The 23,620-nt window shown below is 31.8% G+C and overlaps 2 protein-coding genes across 3 annotated transcripts in view; both read right to left on the bottom strand.

Moving 5' to 3' along the window:
* Window positions 1-23,620, bottom strand: part of LOC107441722 (SKP1-related A) — a 315,013-nt gene that overhangs the window by 189,924 nt on the left and 101,469 nt on the right. The window lies entirely within an intron of this gene.
* The window catches only part of LOC107441464 (SWI/SNF related, matrix associated, actin dependent regulator of chromatin, subfamily b, member 1), a 28,424-nt gene continuing 20,111 nt past the window's right edge, over window positions 15,308-23,620 (bottom strand). For both annotated transcript variants that reach the window (XM_016054744.4, XM_016054738.4), the window contains 4 exons: window positions 22,969-23,135; window positions 21,857-22,047; window positions 18,781-18,912; window positions 15,308-15,657 (listed from right to left, as the gene is read on the bottom strand). In XM_016054744.4, the coding sequence (XP_015910230.1) occupies window positions 15,618-15,657; window positions 18,781-18,912; window positions 21,857-22,047; window positions 22,969-23,135 (530 nt within the window). In that variant the 3' untranslated portion in view covers window positions 15,308-15,617. The remainder of the gene's footprint in view (window positions 15,658-18,780; window positions 18,913-21,856; window positions 22,048-22,968; window positions 23,136-23,620) is intronic.

The raw sequence follows: 23,620 nt of genomic DNA, 5'->3' as shown, positions 1-23,620 counted from the left end.
AGTCTCACGACGATGACAATGTTAACTTTATTGATAAGCTAAGTTGAGGCTTGAAACAAACGATTGATGATCGCTAATGTTGGTACTGAAATGCGTATTTTTTTAACTTACAGTTATCACATTCTATTTGAAACTAACATCTTATCTTGAGCAGCTGCAAATTCTTAAGCTACTTTTTCACCATGAAGCCCTAATTAACTTGAAACTGGTCCTTTTGGCCTAGTTGTAACCCTAGTTTCTAATTTTTTTACAGTACATTGTTCAACAGAAGTTCCAATCATCCCCGCAATAATATAGAACTTTAGGCATCTTTTATGCCTGTAACTTTGTTCAAGTTTTTTTAATGAAGCCGTTGGGTTCGAAAGCATGCATAATATGCTCGATTTAGCTCCTATTTTTATTGCCAAAATACCACCCACGTTAAAACTTGAACTGCAAGTAAAACATACTTGAGACACCAAACCCGGGAGAGCCTGGTTGGTAGGGCTTTGGACTCTTGTTTGTGAGAACGGATTTCCGAATCCCGCTGGCTGATGAATCCCTGTGTATTAGATGGTAACTTGCGCACGTTAAATCTGTCTGGATCGCAATATACTCAAACTTCCCATAAATCAATACCTCTGCTGATACAGAATTCGAGATTGATCGTTCTTTGGATCAGGTCGAAATTACGATCTGCGGATAAAGGGAATATGATTGGGTCTTTTTTGTGAAACGGGCTGTGATGTGTATGTGGCTGAAGTCTTAATTCTTGGCCGTAGATAGCGCCACTGAAAAGCAATAGACGGACCCTCTGCCTTAAAAATTCGCTTGATTTCAAGCAGGTTTGCTGGTGTGGACAAGTGGCATAAGTAAGAGCCGCTAAGGCTCTGGGGATAGAACGTTCGCCTTCGGAGGTGAACCAGGTTCGAATCCCAGCAGTGGCAGGTCAATACGAATTCGCCTCCGGTTTGCACCGACCACAGTGCTGACGTGAAATATCCTCAGTGGTAAACGGATTATGGGTTAGTCCCTTTGCCGTCAACGTTACCGTGGGAGGTTCTCGTGGTCTTCCGGTCCATTTAACGCAAATGTGGGTTAGTTCTATAATAAAGTCCTCCATGAATGCAAATTTTTCCCAATACTTGATCCAGGAGTTTCCCTTGTCTTGGATTGTGTTTAAAATTACAAGTTTACGGAGTTTAACATTTGTAGTCGTAAATCCAAAAAATTGGGTCGGCTATTCAAAAACAGTTATTATTTTTTAAAAAAAAAGAAGGTATAAGTGACACCACACCTCTGGGGGGCATTCGTAGTAAATATCGTTGGCAGAAATTTCATTAATAATTAAACATATCAATCAATTTACTTTTAAGCATAAGATTTCTTTATCTTTCAATTCTAGAATAGTTCTAAAAAGTGTCAGTGAGCTTTCGAGCTAGATTTCGTGGTTATGCTATCGTGGTGCTGCACTCATTTGCTGCATTTACGTTAAAAATCGCCGACCAGGTGATCGAGTGGTTAGCGTGCCTGNGTAGTTAGCCTAATTAAACAATTTTGCTTTTATTTTCACGAAGCAAATAGCGTATAGTCTGTCCATGGAAAGAACTCTCCTCGCCATTCATCTGGATCAGTGGCTCCAACTGTGGTTATGAGGTTCAACTATTTCCAGTCGGGATGTCGGGTCAATGTTTACGACATGTTTTGTCTCGGGTCTGTGAGGCTCAGGGGAGAAAGAAACTCCCCTCTTTTAAATGCGCTATTTCTTGTTTTTGTAGCAGCAGACGGCCTTAGACTTTGTGGCGAAGGGAGTTCTTTCCATAGACAAACTATTCGTTGCACCATAAAACTAAGTTCTAGACAGAATGCCTTATCTCTGACTTTATCAAATTCTGGATTGAGTATCATTATTAGAATGAGTATCATTATTAGAATGTTTACAAGTCGCACGACGATAGGCAATGCTAACTTCATCGATAAGTTAAGTTGCGGCTTGAAGCAAACGATTGATGATCGCTAATGTAGGTACTGAAATGTATAATTTTTTTAAAGTTACATCTGTCATCACATTCTTTTTAAAACTAACATCTTTTCTTGAGCAGCTGGAAATTCTTAAGCTACTTTTTCACCATGAAGCTCTAATTATTAAAACTTGAAACTGGGCCTTTTGGCCAAGTTGTAGCCCCAGTTTCTAATTGTTATACAGCACATCGTTCAACAGGGTTTTTGGCATCTTTTATGCCTGTAACTTTATTCAAGTTTTTCAACGAAGCCGTTGGGTTCGAAAGCATGCGTAATATGCTCTATTTTAAGCACGTTTTCGTTCTTTTTTTTATTGCCAAAATACCACCCTAGTTAAAACTTGAACTGCATGTAAAATAGACTTGAGACACCAAGTCGGGAGAGCCTGGTTGGTAGGGCGTTGGGCTCTTGTTCGTGAGAACGGATTTTCGAATCCCGCTGGCTAAAGAATCCCTGTGTATATTAGATGGTAACTCGCGCACGTTAAATCTGTCTGGATCGCAATATAGTCAGTTCCCATAAATCAGTACCTCTGGTGATACCGAAATGGAGATTGATCGTTCGTTGGTTCAGGTTGAAATTACGATCTGTGGCTGAAGGGAATATGATTGGGTCCTTTTTGTGAAACTGGCTGTGACTTGTATTAAGTTTGAACTCTTGGTCGTAGATAGCACAACTGAAAAGCAAGAAACGAATCATCTGCTTTAAATTCGCTTGATTTCAAGCAGGCTTGCTGGTGTTGCCAAGTGGCATAAGTAAAAGCCGCGATGGCTCAGGGGATAGAGCTTTCGCCTTCCGAGGTGAACCGGGTTAGAATCCCAGCGATGGCAGGTCAATACGAATCCGCCTCCGGCTTGCATCGACCACGGTGGTAAACGGATCATGGGTTAGTCCCTTTGCCGTCAGGCTTACTGTGAGAGGTTCTCGTGGTCTTCCTGTCCATTTAACGCAAATTAGTTAGTTCTATAATAGTCCTCAACGATGGCAAATTTTTACCAATACTTGATCCAGGAGTATCCCATTTCTTGGATTGTGTTTAAAATTACAAGAGTGCGGAGTTAAACATTAGTAGTCGTAAACCCAAAAAATTGGGTCGACTGTTCAAAGACAGTTATTATTAAAAAAACAAAAGTAAGTAACAACACACTTGTGGGGGGGTGGGTATTCGTAGTAAATATCGTTGGCAGAAATTTCATTAATAAGTAAACATATAAATCAATTTACATAAAGTATAACCTTTCTTTCAATTCTAGAACAATTCTATAAAGTGTTAGTCAACTTTCGAGCTGGATTTCATGATTATGCTATCGTGGTGCCGCAATCATTTATTACATTTACTGTAAAAATCTATCGATAATTTTGACTCTAATAAGGGGACGTAATCCTCTGCATAGATGTTTAAAAATATTATTGCTTTTGTAGCGCACTGATAATGACAAATATTGCATAGAATGTGAAATATGAAATGATATTCCCTGTTCATTTATAAAGATGTTTTTCATGGGGCATAGGTGCTGTGTGCTGGTGAGCATTGATTATGTTTATGAAGATGTACTCGATATCTTTAAGTTTATTTGCAATCGGGTCAGTAAGGTTACCGATCATAATTTTCTTGCTATCACGTACATTAAAATTCCACCTAATGATTCTAACAATGAAATGTCCGTAACGAACGAAGCAAGTAACGCCAAAAAATCATAACAGTAGTTCCTTACCAAAGAAAAATTACGACAGGTAATTATCACTGAGTCAAACCTTGACACAGAATTCAATTTTTAGTTTAAGTTAGGCAGTAACTAATTTAAATTTTTTTATTTTTTTATTTTTTATATCTATATACTTTTGAAAAAATACCTTCAAATTCAAAGAGTTCTGTTTCAAGAAATATTACAGCTTCAGGTTTCAGTCTAGCTCAAATTTTGTAGATAATTTAATTTGGCAAAAAGAAATATTTAAAAAAAATTTATTTTTGAAAAAATTTAAACACAAACAGGATGATGTTTAAAAATTAGTGATTTTTCAAGATGGCTGGTCACGAATGGTCGGGGTAATTGAAAAATTCGAGATGGAAGAATTCGGAGGAATTTTTATAGCTATATAGAACCTAGACAATATATCAGAAAATTGAAACTATTCAAATTTTTGTAACCATTCAAAATTTTTGGGGGGCAATTGGACAGTACTAATATTCTAAACAAATAACGCATTTTTAAAAAATAATAAACTAGGGAGGTCAGTAGTTTTACGTATCTTGGAAGTATAATTAACAACAAAAGAACCGATGAAAATATACTATATAGATTAAACAAAGCCTGAAGCAGTTACGCTATTCTCAATAAATTCTGTAAAAACAAATACATAACAAATTCAACAAAAGTTAAAATTTTCCATGCTAATGTCAAATCTGTCCTACTATATGGCTTTGAGACGTGGCACTGCAATAAAAATAACATGAAAAAACTTCTAGTATTCATTAACAACTGTTTAAGAAGAATCTTATGTATTAAGTAGCTCCTTAAAATTTATAATACAGAAATCCTTGGTAAAGCAAAACAGAAACCAATTGGTCTGGAAATTAAAAAACTTAAATGGATTGGTCATGTTCTACGTAAAGGCGCAGAACAACTGTAAACGAATTGAAATGTTCAGAGGCATGGTTCAACACCTCCTAAAAGAACGAAGGCCTCAGCACGGATCAATTTAGTAGTCCGACGTAACGAACATAAACTGCGCAGTCGATGAAAAATAAGGAAGTTGCACAGAGGTGGAAAATACGAAGGATGTCATTACGTTTGGACTACTAAAGGTTCAAATTTCTTGTTTATGGTGACCTGTGCTAAGGCCTTCTCTTTTCTAGGAGGTATTGCATGGATAGAGGCAAAATATGTGACAACAAATCGAGCGGGATGGAGAGCTATGATGGAAGCCCTATAGTCCAATTTGGAGTGAAAAGGAATATGTATATATAAATATATAAACTTTTACAACTAACTATAATGCATCAATACAAGGTCCATAACTTGCTTTTTCTCCATATTTTTTAGAAGCTTCAAGTGCTAGTCTAGTCTGTTTTCTTATCGATCTACTCTCGTGTGACGCCTAATGCTTATAGCCGAAATTTTGCGTTCTTCATTTTGAGCATATTTTTAGCTGTTGGGCCATCATTTCTTCCCCTTCAATTGCTCTAAAACTTTCAATAACACTTTGCAACATTTATTAAAAATTATTACAGTTAAAAAAAGTAGCAATTTCAACTATTTACATAGAAAGAACCATTTATCCCTTTACTTATATAATTTAATCATATTTACAAAATATAGTTAAAATGATAGTATTTCACTAAAATATTTTGATAGGAGTGAGCAAATCCATTAATTAACTGAGGGCGCAAGTTTACTTATTCATAAATTTTACAGCACGTCCGAGCTTGACACATACGGTAACTTTTAAATTTTTTGAAAATCGGATTTTTGCAATTGTTTTTTTTTTCTTCTTTCTAATGTCTTGTAAATTTTTATTGTGTTATTTCCCTTTGAAACACGATTTAACCGAATGCATTTTCCAACACAAGTCAACGTACTACTGAACTGGTTCATTACAAATTGATCCCATTGATGGCTATCTTTTTTCAAAAAAAAAAAATAATAATGTTTTGGAAAAGATGCATCATGAACTCGCAGAAATTTTTTAATATTTTTCCTAATACTTCATTCATTTTAAATTTTGTAAATAATAGCACATAGCATCAATCGTTCGGTTGATAATGACACGGTTTTTCGAATCCAAATAGTAAGTTTCTGTCATTTTAACTGTTTTAATACATAAGATAGTATACTCCAAAATGCTTCGTCCCATGAGGATTTTCCGGGCTCACTTTTTTTTATTTCATTAGGATGTCTTTGCGCTTTTCAGATTGTAATTTTAGAACAAAATTTTAATCCTCGGCAATGTTACTTTTAATAATCCTCAAAGATATCTAATAGCCTACTATGAAGACCAGGCTTGAGGTGTTCCTAATAGAGTGATCTCGCCAATCTGAAAAACACTCTGTAGTGTGGAGGCATCGGGTTCAAATCCCACTGAAACCATTGATGTGTATTATTGGTGAACTTTTCTAATTTGTATCTCTTCAACTTGATAAAGACTCGTGTGCTCGTTAGAGAGCTCCACAGTGGACTGATCTTGAGTCACGGTTCCCAGAAGATCACCGAAGTCAAAGTATCACTGGCAGTGGTCAGTGAGCACTTTGATCAGTCTGCGAAAGAACCGAAGGTTCACTGTATCGGTCATTTTAAACTGTTCTACCTTAAAGTATTTGATTTCGCCCAGGCCATCGGACTACTAAAACAGATGAGCTATCCCCTCAGCATAAGACCAAAATTGTGATCAGTTATCTCCGGTTCATCCTCAGGAATATTTCCCTGACCATCTCCAATTGGCAATCGCCCATTGTGCAGCTCTAGTAAGACGTAAATAATGTACTATGATTACTACGATTGTTGAATAGACAGTAGATTTTACTTAATCAATTTCAAGACACAAAACTGCGACTTAGTCTGGTGCACACCGTAAGCATGGAAATAAAGTCGGCAGCATAATCCTGGATGGTCTTAATTTATTATAAATCTGTAAGAACAAAGTCGGCAACATAATCCTGGATGGTCTTAATTTATTTATAAATCTGTAAGAAAGATTGTAGACTCGGGCAGCTTTTAAGCCTTTGTCAAAAATAAAGAAAAAATAGACCATATTACAAAAGAAAAACACGGAGAGAAAAGATATAACCAGGGTCAAAATGCGCGAGTCAGGTCACGTTTTAAAATGCATGACGGAAGTAAAATATCCCTAAGCCATATGGACATATAGGTAGTCATGAAGGTCTCTACGCTGGATACAGTTTTTATTATCTCTAAAATTCATTTCTGAAATTTGTGATAGCCATTTTGCATTAAAAATTTACGGATGCATAGGTTCGTTTCTGAAAGAACTAACGTACTTAAGCGCTTCCATGTAAAGATTCGAATTCGAAACACTTTAGAAGTCATGGGATACAGATCCTATGCACTTCAAAGAAAGAAAACAACTTGTTTCATTCCAGCCATAATCACGGTTGCGTTTTTGATTCTCTTTCTGTAATTTGTATTTCAACTTGTCCGAAAGGCTTATGAACCTTTTTCTTCTTCGTATTGAGCAAAGCCGTTCTGTAGATAAGTATTTACTGAATAATCAAGCATTAAATTGTTGGTTGATATCATCAAATCTTTCAACGTATAAGTAGCTCCATATTTAGGTCTCTGATTGCGGCCAAAAAAAGCTACAGGTTCGTACACTGCAACTTCTCCATATAAGAAAGTAGTACTTACAAGTAAAAAGTAGTATAAAATTCAATTGAAGTTCGACCAAACTTGCTAACTTCTGTGCTCAAATCATAACTGGTTTGATGTATTACTGTTATCGGAAATCAGTTTTGTTAACGCTGTACTAGAGAGTTACACTAACAGAATATTTTATTTTATAACAGTCTTGAAACAGCCGACCCAATTTTTTGTTTACGACTACTGATGTTCACTTCTTCGGTAGCCTTGCAATTTGGAATCCAATCCAGAAAACAAAGGGAACTCCTGAATCAATTATTGGAAGAAATTTGCCTTCGTAGAGGACTTTTGGATAGAAATAACCTGCATTTGCGTTACATGGAGAAGAAAACCATAGCCTGACGGCAAGGGGACTCTAACCCATGATCCGTCTACCACTGAGAATATTTTATGTCAGTACTATGGTTGGTGCGAGCCGGGTGTGGAATTCGTATGGACCAGCCGTCGCTGGGATACGAACTCGGTTTATCTCATTGGAAGTTGAACGCTCTATCCCCCGAGCCACCACGGCACACTAACAGGTTATTGTTGATAGTTGGCGTTCCTGGCAGAGCGTAGAGATATCCCTTTACGCTAAACAGTCTGTAGTATCGTAGAGCTGGTATGAATATCACCGTAACCCTGGGTCGTGCTCTTCAATTTGATAAGGATTTATAATCCGTACTCTGTAATGAGCATACAAGACTACGTATACAATAAATAAATAAACCATGTGGCCACCTTGCCTGAGTGATATCACCCACCGAACGCTGGAGATAGCGGGCTCGAATCCCGTTATTACCCTGGATGTATCTTCGTGCTTTCCTTCTCGGTATTATGCTATCTGTCCTACGCAGGTCGTCGGTCTACCGAAGCGGGGGTGCCATCCCCTCCGCAGAGGATCAAAATTGTGATGGCATGTCTTCGGATCATCCATCGGGATGTTTCCCAGACCGTCGCCAATAGCCCATTGTGCAGCTCTAGTGCGACGTAAATTAACAACAACTATCTGTCCTACATGACAAAGGTTTAATTGAGCACACAAGCTTGCAAATTTTTATTCTTAAGTCAATATTTCGCTGCTAGTAATTTTTACTTGAGGTTAGTAATAATATTTATTAATCTACGAGATTTAAAACCTTTGTTTTACTGTTTTTAGTAACTATTCTTATATCGAAATAGAATAATTTCATATTTTATGAAACCTTTTGAAGGATAATAAGGAAGGTAACAAATACTATGCCCAAGTTTAAATCATTTGTGGTATTCTAAAAATATGCTGTGAGTTTAAATATGTGTCATGTGTCCGTATATATTAACAATACAGATATTCAAAAGAAATTCATTTTATAGTTTCGTAATATGGTTTATTGCAGAAAAAAGTTAAGTAAAATAATCGATTAATATGCCTCTTTTCTGCATTTTTTGCGCTGTGGTTGACAAAATGCCGAATTTCCGTCATTTGATTACGAGTGATTGACCATGAAATGACAAATTCTCATTGTTTTCGTCAATTGTATGTTTGAAACATTTTTTGCATAAACAAAAATACTTCACGTAAAATTAATTTATTGTTGAGGAATATTTTTATACGCTTGTCAACTTTTTTTCAATCCGAATTTTAAATTGGTCCTCAAACATAACAAATGAATATTCTCGTTTTTTCTCATATTAAAAAAGAAATTAAGAAGTTTGTAATATGTTGAGTTCCATACAAATATTTTTCATTATTAAAAATACATTTGACTTATTCTCATTCCTTTGCCTTTATTTTTAAACTCGTAGCATATTTTCAGCGATATGCTTCAACAAAATTGTTTTATCATTTATGCAAACCCTTTCTTGCCTGTTGTCAGTATAGCTTTAAACAATCGAACACATTTATTGCTAGCCTTATTAAAACAGACCCAGAAATCTTGGGTATAACAAGAGAATTTTTAATAAGTGGTTAGTTTAATGTAGCTCTGTTTCAACAAGCATAACTTGGATTAAACGAGTTTTTTATTGAAGATGTCAGAAAAAAAAAGTATGTATTTGCTTGAGAAATACCATTCTCTCTCTAAAAAGGATTTTAAAATGCCTTTTTGATTAACTACGTTCAAAAGCTATTAAGTAAAGCATATTTGAAGCTCTCTTATGTCTTAACATGAATCATATAATTAGTAAAATTCAGAGATAAAACGGTTCATGGGCGGTAATTACAATAGCATTTGTTAGGAAATCCAATAAATAGTTCCTATATCACTTGCTGTTACTGTTGCTCATGTGTCTGTTTATTAATGTTGATGTGTTTGTTTCTCGATGATAAATGAGCGGTAATTACCATAGCAGTTGTTATGAAAACCCTTGAATAGGTCCTGTATCACTTGCTGCTACTGTTGCTCATGTGTCGGTTTCCGACCAAACTGCTAAGAAACATAGACTCTGACAGTAGTATTTGCCAAGATAGTGCAAACTTAAGTTCAATCACAAATATTTTTAAATGTTTTAGAGTTCCTTTTTTTTCAATGCAATAGCTTTCATTTTTAAAAACTTCATTTTACTCTAGTTTATAGAACATCCTGATTTGATTGGTTATTGCAATTACATAAATTTTCAGGCTTGTGTGCTCAAAATAGGCTTATAAACCTTCGTCAAGTAGAAGAGGACTGACAGCACAATAGGAGAGACAGCCAGGGACCGACTTACAGATTTGGGGGCCCCGGGCACAGGTGAATTTGGGGGCCCCAGTTAAAGAGCCGATAAATTTTAGTTAACATGCAAGGTCTTAAACTTAATATTGAAAAAGTATTTTCCAGACCATAAAAATTGCAAGTAACATGATACCTTATTTAGAAGTACGTCCCCCAGATATTCAGAATTTAATTTAGTGAAATTGTTAAAAAAAAATACAAAAATTTAATAAATATATCTAGAGGTTTTGGCTAGAATGTTAAAAATTATGAAGGAAACAAGATATTTGTACCGAAATCTGATAAAAGTAATTGAAGTCTGATAAAAGTAATCATCAACATTCGAAAATTTTTAAGATACCATAAACAACAATGATTAACTAATGCAACAAGCTTCAGAGAAATTACTAACAGAAGCTTATAGCTTAGTCTTGTAAAAAGAATGGCCTTGCACTAGAGCATTAAAAGTTGTTATAATACTGTAATAAATAATGTCAATAGCAAATTATTTTGCTCTAGTGTGAGTGCGGAGTAAATAGTAATGATATAATAGAATAATGAAATAATGCAAGTACCCCATTCATGAAATTTGATAGTTGTCCCTGTTCTAAACATTCTTTCAAAGGGATCCTCTACACAAGGTTTTGTATTGGTCATGTAATGTAAAAGATCATTTATTGGGAAAGGGGGCCCCGGGCACGTGCCCCGAATGCCCTCCTGTAAATCAGTCCCTGGAGACAGCACCAAGTAGTACCGCTACTTCCTCCATCCTGATTTTATAAGTGAATCAAAATAGTCCTTTCTTTCTCCCTTTAAACGAGTTGAATTGTAATTTTTTATCATGTTAATCAAAAACTTTAGTTTTTAAAATATTTAAGGTCTTGGTGACAAAATTTTTCCAACTACTTGGTGTGATTTAGCTTCGTTAATGTTTAATTTTGAGAAGTGACATTAATAAGACTATATACTATATTATAAAAGAATTTTATACATAAAAATCTGCTTCTCTGCATATAAGACTTAATTTTTCTATTGTTTCAATACCTAAGTGATAGCATGTTTTAAAATTGAACTTATCTAAAATTAAAAAATATTCTTATCAATCCAGTTCATAAGTGTAACAGTGAGTAGGTGATTAATTTGAGATGTCTTTCAAATCATTTTCTAAATGAATAATTTTTTGATAAATTATGGGGTCAAAACTTCATCTTTATATATAAATTTTTCTTAAGAGGTAACGGTAAAAAAGATGGAAACAGGTTCAGTCCAAAATAGAACTCTTTTAGTAGAAATGGGCATACTTTGTCTAAAAATATATTATTTCTTTTAAAATAAATATTGGATATAATGATATATTTGTTGTATGTATTTTAAAAAACCCTGCCATGGTAAAATTTTAATGAGTTATGTGATGTGTGTAATGTGCATATATATTACAAATAATTTGATTTATAGGAAAGTACAGTGGAGCATCGTTTATACGACGCCGATGGGACCACCGAAAAACGTCCTATAAACGATTACGTCGTATAATCGATTTTTACTTCTAAAACTAACTCTGTTTTCAGTTAATTTTAACGTTTAACATGTTGATTTACATAAATTTCTAAATTAGACAAAGCAAAACAAACAAATAACCAAAGAAGAAAAATTGCAGTGAGCAATTTGAATGTATGTTACCTTTAATTATATTTTCTCGCTATTAGTCTCTACAATGCTTTGAATAGCGAGTTGAACTATGATGCAATTTTAGATTTCTAATCACGGCCAAATCTAATGGCTGAAGCGCAATTTCCAGGAAAAAAGAGAGCTTTTACATTTTCCAAAATAATTAGTATCGTTGGGTGCGCTGGACATTGGTCGATGAATAGCAAATTGTTTAGTTTTTGCCTCTTCATAACATTGTCTAGTTTTTTCAGACATCTAGTAAAAATTACGGTCGTTATCCAAGCATTCTTGTTGGCACCTTTTTCTGTATCATTCATGCATGGGTGCAAGTTGAAAAAAAGGCCAAGACTGAAATTTTTTTGACTGAAATACCTAACATACACAATACCCCCTAACATATGCAAACTATCTAAGAAAGCTTTACCATAATACATCAAGTTTAAATACTGTACAAAAAATATTTATTCATCTGTCTTTTAATAAATTAACAACAGGACATAAGAAAATTGACCAATAACGTAAACTTAAAAAATTCCGATTTCAGTCTTTGAGTCAGTCTTGTTTCCGTCTTACTTCAGTCCGCGGGCATTTTCGAAAGACGGAAATCCGTCCTGGGGACGGAAGACTTGCACCCATGCATTCATGTTGGCAAATTCCGCCCTTTTTTAAAATACACAAGAAAAAATAAAAAATTAAATGTGAACAAAATCTAAAAACCGACGTATAACCGATTCTGTGCGTCGTATAAACGATATCTTTATACATTAAAATGAATAGGAATGATTTGGGACCACACTAAAACATCGTATAAATGTAAACGTCGTGTAAGTGATCGTCATATAAACGATGCTCCACTGTAATGTATTACAATTTAGTATGCCTTGTTTTTCTAATATTTCAAATATGCTTTATTTCTTTGTGTACTAAATCCATTTATCTTCAATATGTCTACAAAAATAAAACTACTGAAATATCTTTTACTTCACATATTTTTTAAAGTTTATTTACCAAATTAGTTGATAATTTCGAAGAACAAATTGGTTTCATAGTCACATTAGAAAATTGACTAGAATTCGGACTGGGAAATTCCAAATGCAAAAATCTATTTGGTTTAAGGATATGTCTTTTCAAATGAGCTGAATCTGAATTTTTCTGATCGGGGTCAGTTATGGTGAATTCTGCATTACAACCATGAAAATTATACAGCATCAAACCATTCAAATGGTATTAAGGATCAAAAGATAAGAAGTCAAACTAAGAAATACATAAAATCATTGTTTTAAAGTGACTTGAATAAATTTTGTTGTTCTAAATGGATAGTTTTTTTGTTGTTGCCTGTACTTCCATAAATTCCTGAATAATTTATAGGCCTACTGTCAGGATATTCTGTAAAAACAGCTTATTTTTTAGAGTCCTTGTCAAAATGAAATTAAAAAGAGTATTTAAAATTAGGGTGCGCAAATTAATATTTTAGCAACTCAGAAAACATTGAAATCTAACAAAAGACTACTGAAAAAGAAACTGAAAACAACAACCTGTTTGATTGCTTGCAGAAAAAAAAAGGAGTAAAAAGATTATCATTAACAAGTTTTATATTTGGCAATAAAATTATTTTAGTATTTTAACCCCACCTTTCTCAATATTTGTACACTAGATTTCTTTTCTTTGGGATTAAATATTAATTTGTCCCCAGTAAGTATATTCTTTGGATTGCAGTTATACAAGAATTCTAAACATTTATAAAAGGCAGTGATTACACAACATCTTGTAGAAGTAAAATAAAGACAATTTAGTAACTACTCAAGAATTGCAGAATTTCATTTAAGTTTAAATTTCTTGAGCTTTTTTAGAATTTTCATTTTTATAAGAATTAACATTAAGCATTTTATTTCAGGAAAAGTATATTTAGGTGAATGAAAAGTAGTTGAAAGTGATAAAATTGTGAAAACTAGCTTAAGAGACTAGCCTGGCTACAATCCCTTCTGCACAGGTGAGTGATAATTTTGATCATACGTACAAAAAAAAAGTTAATCCTTTATTTACATTGCATATACTTTAATTTTTAAGAATTCAAGAGCAGTAGGGTGATACAAAAATAAAACCTTGAGCTAAGATTAATGTTCAGGTGACAACTTCAGTTTGCAAATTTTGCATACATATTATTACTATGATTTTTATTATCTGAGAATTAATTTAACTAGATAATTGAAATTTTTTTATTTACTTTTATTAAAATATAAAGTTTAACAGTAAAAAGTTTTAATTTTACATCTCATTTAATTATTTATAATATTTTCAACTACATGTAACTGATTAAATAATTAAAATAAAAATTTCACTATTCACAAACAAACAGACTTAATTTGTGTTTCAACAAGCGTATTAATTACAATAAAGGATAGAAATTTTAAAAAAAATTATATTTACTGATTCCATTAAATTTTCGGCTTATTATTGTATTAATTTTTAAAATTAAACAACATACAGGGTCAATAATTTATGTAAATTATTGGCCCTGGGGACAACTTATAATCAAGACAAACTTTAGTGGTCAATGAACCACTATTAATTTAGAGGTCTAACACATAAGATAAATTGATACATTAGTGGTAGAAGGTTTTTAAAAGTAGGATTAATCTGAATTGTCAACACATTATATTATGTGCAAAAGTTTAAAGCAACAACGCTTTTACGCCCCCCCCCCCTTCTGGTGAAATTAATGGATTTATACACTCAAGTTTTCTTCCCCTTACCATTAGCCTCCCAATTATAAGCAAAATAGTACTTAAATTTTCCTGTTATGTGCAGATTTTCTCTATAACTAGCATGGGGATTTTTTTTTCTGTTTCTGATGAGGAAAAGACACTTGTTGAAAAAAGCCAGAATTAACGTTTAAATAACTAACTTCAAAACGTTTTTACACATATGAAGTAACTCCTTCACTATTTCTAAATATATATAATTAAAAAAAAACAAAAAACATAACTAATTATGCCATTTTAGGTTTAATTAGCTCTTGAATTTTTAACTTTAAGCTTATATAGCAGAATAATAATATTGAAATCCTTAACGCAACAAATTTATTTTTAATAGTTTGCAACATGTTTCTGTCAAAGGAATTAGCACGAATAAAATAAATTATTTAGAGGAAATTTTCTGTATGTTCTTAAGAATTTTTTTTTTGTACGTCAGTTTTTTGTACATCAGCACTATTTTAAGAATAACTTTTTGATAATTTAATCCATAGAAAAACACTTTTAAAGATAATGTAAACTGTTCAAATATTGTAAAAACACATTTTGAGAATATCTAATAAATACATTTTATCAGAATGTTAAAAATGTCACTTTTAAATTTAAAACAAAATTGTTAAATTTTTCAATCTGAAACTTTTTTTTATTTTTGACTGTCATTACAAAGCCTTTCCACAAAACAATGAGGTATAGCTAATTAAAAATATTTGTAGCCAATCTCAAAAATGAATAAATTTTAATATTCATAAATTAATTTACAATTGTTTGAAATGGAAACAAAAAAAAATGCATAAATTTTCAAATCCTTACGGAAAAGATGCTAAATTTTATGAATATTCAAAAACATGAAACAAATATCTTAAGTATTTAGCGTATTTATTTGCTTTAATAACAAATATTTACAAATTATATCAATATTTGATAACTTATTACTTTCGGAGAAGATGTTATACGTATACCAGTGCAATTTTCAATAATTAAAAATCTGTAACTATGGATTAAATATAAAGAAACAATAACCACACATATTTGACGAAATGCAATACTACACAAGCAGTTCCAAATGTTATACTTTCTTCAAAACGTTTCCTTATAATGTAATATTTAAAATGATAAATGTACAGTCCTTAAAAACAATCTTCAAATGATGATGAGGGTGAATTCCTTTTTTACCAGGCTGGTGCAGTGTTTGCTAAACGCCTCATCCTCCTGAAATGATAAACAAATGTTAATGCTCAAGTTTCAAAAACTTAAATATGCATTATTTAACTGTACACTAATTAAATTAGGAATTAGAAATGCACAGTGCCCAAAAAAAAATAAATGGACCTTGATGTACTAGAACTCAATCTTAATGGTTTGAGGCAGTGACCTGTGATATTTTAAGTTACAAAATCAGATCAGAAACATACCTTTTTCGACGGATTCGGGTTTCTAATCCCAAAATATAGGGATTAGCCACAATCTGGAAAATATGGTCGTAATAGTTTGGTCAGGTAAGCGGTCTAACCTTTTCAGCCCTTAATGTTAATTTTATCATATTCCGCCATACCCCAAGAATTCTTTAAGCGAAATCAAAAATTTATCCGCACAATTATAAAAATTGTTTATTCAAAGATATAACCATGCTAAAAATAACTTTCAGTAAATATTATTTAATAGTAGTTGAAAATTTTTTCAATTGAAAGGCATAAAATTTTATGTTAAAATGCAAAATTGGTCGAATAGTGCGGCGAAATCTAATTTTTAAAAAGCCCAATCTTTAAAATTAGATTTTTCAAGAACTTTTCCACTGATTTGCTTAAATTTTGTAATATAAAATTACTTTTTCTAAAACTATATAAAAATTGTAAACCTTACAATTCAAAATGTTTTCAACTATTATTATATAAAATAATAAAAATATTTACTAAAGGTTATTTCCTGAATGGAATTATCTATTGATAAATAAAATTTTATAATTGCATGCAATTTTTTTTTAATTCGCATAAAAAGTAGTAGAGACATGGTGAAATATGCAAAAAATGAAGTTAACATTAAGAGGGCTAAGCCATTCTCAAACCATTAAGATTGAATCCCAGAACGTCACGATATAATCATAACATAACTTACATACACAACCTTGAAAAAATTTCAGTCTAAGTTTGTAGCACAGTTCAAAAGATCACTTTTAGAAATGGTGCTTTTTATATAAACTATGATCAATAATTAAAGCTTTCTTTTGGAATAACAGTAACTCTGATATATTATCTTTGTACGAACCTTTTTTTGTATAAATTTAAGCTTACCAATTAGTAAGAAAAGTAATTCATAGTGTTTGGAAAAACAAGTTTTAAAAACTGTCGTTATTGCGGAAATTTTTGGACTAAGTTATAATTAGCTTAATATTGAGTTCTTTTTCATGACTGCAGTTTTACACAAGTTTAATGAGTTCAAATTTTCGAACTGTACCCTTATACAAATTTAATTTTTCAGTCAAGAAACTAGTTTAAGATAAAAAGTACCACTTTTTAATCAATAGAGCCGCAGCATCCTCTAGCACTGATACATATTATTCAAAGCCTGTTTGATTTTTCAATAATACTTAAACTATGTCCTTTGATGAAAGTTTCCAAATGAGGTAACGAAAAGAAGTCTCTGGAATCAAAGTTTTCAATCATCTATGTTATATTGAAACTTCTTGTAATGCCTTCATGTAATGCCTTATTACATGAAAACTTATATAAAAGTTACATTTTCGAGAGAGGTGGCGATTGCTCTCAAGTGCATTCAGCACTGAATCACCAGCAGATTTTGCATTCCAGTGTTTTCACTACAGTACGAGAATCTCGCATATTTTTTTTCTTTTCTTGCAATAAAAAATGATTAACGCGAGAACTTCGAGCACTCTATTAATCAATTTCAAAATGCACGAATTTTGGAAAAAAATTTGAATAAAATCTGTTTCACTTTTCTTCCTTGATCTTTCATTATTTTGAACATCGGTCCTTGTTATCTAGCTTCCCTATTTACCAGTATTGTTCAGAACCGGAGCGAACAGCAGAACGCTACCCCCGAACCCCCTTTCAANGAACCCCTTTCAGAACACATTTCTCTTCAACCACGTGTTAACCGTAGGTAAGGTTTCTTCATGTAAGACGTTTAAATTTTTTTTTGCATGAATGTAAGATGGACAAATACCTCGTTAAGGCGACATCTTCTACTCCATAACGGACAAAACGAAACAAATACAATATTTTTCAGCCAAATAAATATAATAGCTGATAAAAAAGTAGATATAGAACATTTTCCATATGATGATGCAGCAAAAATATTCAATTAAAAGATGCATTATAATTAAAGAAATAAATTTTTTTCCAAGTCTATTCATGTTTTTTTAATTTTTAGAAATCTCACTTAACTTTTTTAAATCCCTCCCATTTTTTTTCTGTAATGAATACACTGCATTCTGATAAATGATGACTTAATCAAGAGAAATAAAACTTGCTCTAAATTTGATAGCAATCTATCGAGGGCTACATACCAAAAGTTTACACTGAAACCTATAGCAAGTTTTATGACAATAGCAATCTTTACTTTCTAGACAGTTAGTGACAGCTGAGAAGCAGCAAGCCGAGCAAAAGCTAACTGCCCCCTTCACCTGTTTTAATTAATTTGATTAGCTTAACAGTAAAATCAGTGACAATGCTTTCAGGATAAAACCTAAATAAGTTTTTCAATTTTAGTATACAGTTACTTATGAATGCAAAAATGCTAAGCTTTGCATCAGTTTCAATGTGCATACAAATAAGAAATGATGAGGTGTCTTATTAAAATAGAGTTTTTAATCTGTAGGAAACATATAATAAATTCGGCTTCAGAAGATCTTTCATTAATTTATGCATGTGTCAGGTTCGTAATGATTTCAACAAAATGGTGGTGGAAAAAATTCAAAAATATAACTTGAAGTTTTACCCTTTTCCAATAGTTAGTTTCATTTGTAAAGAAAAGCAACTTTAGTACAACCGAAAGATGGCGAGGAGATTAAGGCTCCAGAATTTTAAAGGCCATGGTATTATGGTGGCAATGTGGTCAACATTGCACACTGGATTACTTTACTTCCTAGACAAGCTGGTAACTATCGATCTGAAGCTGTTCTTAAACAGTGGTAGCTCTCAGCATTTACACTAGCTTAGTTACAAAAACATTAATGTGTGATACTTTGTAAGTATAAAACATTCTTACTTGTTATAAAAAGTAAAACAAAACACTAAATTTTAAAACTCTAATTGTACTTATAGCTGAATAACAAAAAAATTGCAAGTGTACTTTAGAGATAGGAAAAAAACATACCTTGTATTTCTGTCTTGATCTCTGATCTTTTTCTCCATTTCTGCATCAGTAAGAGTTTCTAAGAATGGACACCATTGATCAGCTTCTGACTGATTTCGATAAGGAATGTCAACAGTGGGTAAAGGAGCTTCACTATAAATCAAAATTGAGTATAAAAACTAATCAGTATTTTTATTAACAATCATTGCTAACAGTTAGGGGATAATAATAATTGAATTTGAGTCATTACCCATTTGAAGAGCTCAATTTTTAATGACATCATCATAAAACTGAATTGTTTTACAGCTAATTTTCATGCAATTAATCAAATACAATGCTACAGCAACTACAAATTTTGGATTTCAGTTATGACAATTTGTTAACTTGAAAATTTATTTCTGAAGTGCCTGATTCCATATTTTTTAAAATTTTTTTACTATTTCCAATTCTGATACTTACTACTGAATTAAAGGTATCATTTGTGATGATTCTATTAGAACCTCAAGCCAAATATAGATCTTTTTTTGGCAATCTCACATAATTTTTCAAATTTCGATATAATAATTGCTTTTTGATGTGCTTGTTATACATTGCAATCAATCAGGATAAACTTTGCTTTTTGCTCTCTTTCTTTGGACTTAACTCAGTTATTGTTTTTTTCTCTCTCTTTCCACATCATTTTTATAATCCCGATATTTAAACACACATTTTCAAAATGTAAAAAATACACTAATATTTTTTAAGTTGAATTCTTTCCCCTTAAAAATTGGATTTTTTTAATGAAAAAACATTTTTAATCTCTTAAGAACAAAGCAATTTTGTGGAGAAAGGTAATGCATTTTTTTTGCTGATTGGTAGCTTTTATTTAAGAATGTAGGCAGTCCTCAGCCAACACCTCCTAGAAGTAGAAAGCCCTCAGCACGGATTAATTTAGTAGTCCGATGTGATGAAAGTTATCTGCGCAGTAGACGAAAAATAAGAAAGATGTTATTACGTTAGGGGTACTAAGCTGCACAGTGGTTGAAAATACAAAATATGCATTACCTTTCTCCATTTGGACTACTAAGGGATATTTATGGTAACCCGTGCTGAGGCCTGTTCTTTCTAGGAAGTGTTGCCCCAGCCCTCTTTAAGGTCTAGAATTAACCCCAGAGATTGCAGGATGAAGAAATTGAAAGAAAATAGATTTCCATACATTTGATAAAAGTGGAATACTAGAAAAAATCATTAACTAAATAACTCAAATTTTATAAATTATGAAATGATTTTCAGTTATCTATCTAGCGATGAATGATTTTAGCTGTAGGAAGATGAAAAATAATTATATAGATTTTGAATATAGCTGTCACGCTCTTTAAAAAAAAATTCAGAGTACATTTTTAGTTTGTCTAATACTGACATTTTTTTAAAAAATTGAGATTTTACTTCCCTCTCTTTTAAATATTATACAGCAATAATTTATTTTGTCTACAATTTAAATTTTGCAGATATCTAAGAATAAATGTTCAAACTACAATCTGAGTATTTTCTGGAGTGGAAAAAGTTTTGAAATACACTGGCAAGAAACAATTGACAAGCAATATATAGAAACTTCACTAAGAACAAATTCAAATGAATTTTGCTCTGCCATGAACAGTTAAAATTAGGGATAAGGTTTCACCAATTAGAAGTACGTGTACAAGAAATAAAGGATTTAACTTTTTAATCTCAACATGTAAAAAAAAAGTTTTACTACACATTTTGCAGTACAATGAAATCTTTTTTTATTTCATTTATATCATAAAAATTTTAAACATGAGCTTTTACTTACAGAACATTAAATTGATTGGTAAACAAATATAGAGTATGTGCTCTATATTTCATAATGCTAAGCTGACCAGCGTTCTATGAAGACTAAAAGAACTGGTAGAAAACTTTTAAAACTCACCTCTTTAACTCTTAAATTATTTTAAAAAAATTATTTTCGTTAGAGAATCTTTGAGAAGGATTTCTGTTTTTAGAATATTAAATTGTAAGGATAAAGCAGTGAGTTTTTTGATGCTCTTTTTCTTGCTGTTTTTTAGTTTTCAAAGGTTGCTGATCAGCCTAATTATGCAAGCATTTGATATTACCCACAATATAAGTTTGTACACTCCCAAACAAATAATGTTCCCATTTTTTTTAAAACAATATTCAAATAGAAACCTTTATAATCAATAAAATTAGGCTTAAAAAATCAGAACTTTGCACAAACTGCAATCAATGCACAAAATAAAAACATGAAATACTGAATAACTTTTGATCTAATAATTGGAGTTTTATAACCTTGATTTAGATTTTGATTTAATTAAATCAAAAACTCAAATACCTGATCTTAAATATGCAAATTAGCTGGTGCAAATGACATTTTAAGTCACAAAATCAGACAAAGATACAAACTTTTTCTGACTACACTTTTTAAACTGTTAATTTTGAGAAATTGTGTTTTTCAAGTATAACATCCTTAAAATATTATCTGCACTAGCACATTTAAGGTAAGCCTCTTAAGCCATTTAGTAGAATTATTAAAATTTATGTGTAAAATTAAACCAAAAGTTAAATCAGGGCAATTGTTTAGTTTTTATTTTATTTTTAATTTTGTGTAATGAACATCCTAAATTAAAGTAATTGATAAAATCAGCAAATTTAAAAAAAAAAGAAAATGAAGTAATTTAAATTAGCTATTTTTTAACATTTGTAAAACAAACTTTAAGAGATTCAAAATCAAACTTCGAGCAATACTTAGGATAATCAACATGTCTTCACAATTTACTTTAAAATCAATAAAAAAAATATATTAAAAGTAAAATTAAATCAAACTTAATTTGAGAGACTTTTAGTGCAAGCAGTTCTTTATTTTTATAACTAAACAACTTAGTTAAATAATAAGGTTCAACTAATGATATTCCAATAAGTTTAGAGATGCATTTAATTGAAGAACTTAAGGTTTAAATATTTTCTCTAGTTGAATGCTGCTCGAAATTATTAAATTGGAATGAACTGTTTTATTTTAACACACTTTCATCAGAATTGACATTTTTTAGTTCCAAAATTTCAACTGATGCAAATTGAAACTTACCTAAATGCATAGGTTCTTTGATGCCAAGACAACTGACCCCTAATACTGTATGCAATAGCTGTACAAAATTCTCCACCAAGTCCTAACTCAGAACATAACTTATTTGCAAACACTTCAGGACTGTTTTCTTTTTCAGACATATCCCATTCAAACTGATCAACCAAAGAAATATTTCCTACATGTATGTTCAGCTGTTATGTTAGAAATAAACAAAAATATATTAGGCTTAAAATTAAGAGCAATACCAGAAAACAATTTTTGAAGAAGTGAATACACTTTAATACAAAAAAGCAATCAATAAATAAAAGTACAATAAAAGGAATCATAATGTGAGGATCCTCATATAGATATCTTTTACCATTAGCCGTACAACCTATTAAAAATAAGGTAGCTTTAGTGAAAACAAGTGCTAAAAATTATAGATACAACAATAACTAGCAAGGTATTGCTATGCAAAACATTAAATTGATTTTATTTCTCTTGCTGTATCTGTTGTGTATAAATATGTATACTAAACGCTTGTAAAATAAAGAATCAGACAGTGAAGAGGAAGACCGTAGCCTTGTATCTTTGAACCCCAATCCAAAAGACAAGGTAACTCCCAGATCTAGTGTTGGGAGAAGTTTGCTTTCGGGGAGGACTTTTTGATGAAACTCACATTCGCGTTACATTGAGAGGAAAACCACCAAAACCTCCCTGCGATAGCATAGCAGCAAGGGGATTCTAACCCATGATCCTTCTACCACTGAGGAAATTTTACATCTGCATTATCATTGGTGCAAGCCGGATGCGAAATTCTTACCTACCAGCAATTGCTAAGATTCGAACCCGGGTAACCTCATTGAGAGGCAAGCACTCTATCCCATTAACTACCACAGCTCGGTGTGATTTGCTTGTAAAATGTTTTCACCTTCAATTTTTATATAATAGTAAGATACAAACTCCCTCATGTGTTATTTAACTTATGCTCACATAGTATTCTTAATTAAAGATCTTCTACTTGAATAACATGGCTTTCAAATAACTTGATCTAGAACATTTTATATAGATTACCTCTGATATCTTGCTCATTCATTATCTTTTATCCAAAAAGGCTGTAATTTATACATTACCTTTAGAATAACCCTCTGATCTGCTTGTTCATCAAGAAGATTATCTGTGGGAAATGCATCGATTTGTTGTCTTATGGATTGCGCAATAGCTGGCACAAAAGACAATGGTGGTAAGTCTAAATCATCACAAAGAGCTTCTGCAAATTGCTCAGGAGTTATTAAAGATTCTAAAAGTAAATAAAAACATGAATTATATAAAGCTTGAAAAAATATAATAGGATTTGTTAAATAAATGGGGTATAAATAATTTTTGTAAGTAAGTGTGGTCAAAATATAAAGTGAACCACAAAATACTAATATTAGTGATTTGCACATTATATTGCATATTTTATTTCAATTAAAAATATATCACATAGAAGAGAAAAAAATATTTAAGGATATAACATTTTGTCTCACTTAGTTAACATAGAAAACTATAATTTTTGTTTCATTTAATAACTTCACACTGTTCCCTTTTCACTGAGTGTCTGGTTATATATATTGTTTGGCTTCTTTTTCGCTTTGTTGCTGATTTTCACGAGATTATTTCTCATTCTACCAGTTAAAGTTGGATAGCATTTTCCTTGTATTGTTTTGTTTTAATGTTTCCATTTGTAAATCTTCAAATCAAATAATTCACAAATTTAATGGACCACTCATAGATGCTTGAGAT

This window comes from Parasteatoda tepidariorum, chromosome 2, assembly GCF_043381705.1.
Source record: "Parasteatoda tepidariorum isolate YZ-2023 chromosome 2, CAS_Ptep_4.0, whole genome shotgun sequence".
Taxonomy (NCBI): domain Eukaryota; kingdom Metazoa; phylum Arthropoda; class Arachnida; order Araneae; family Theridiidae; genus Parasteatoda; species Parasteatoda tepidariorum.
Note: the sequence above shows the minus strand (reverse complement) of the source record. Positions and strands in the feature narration are given on the sequence as shown.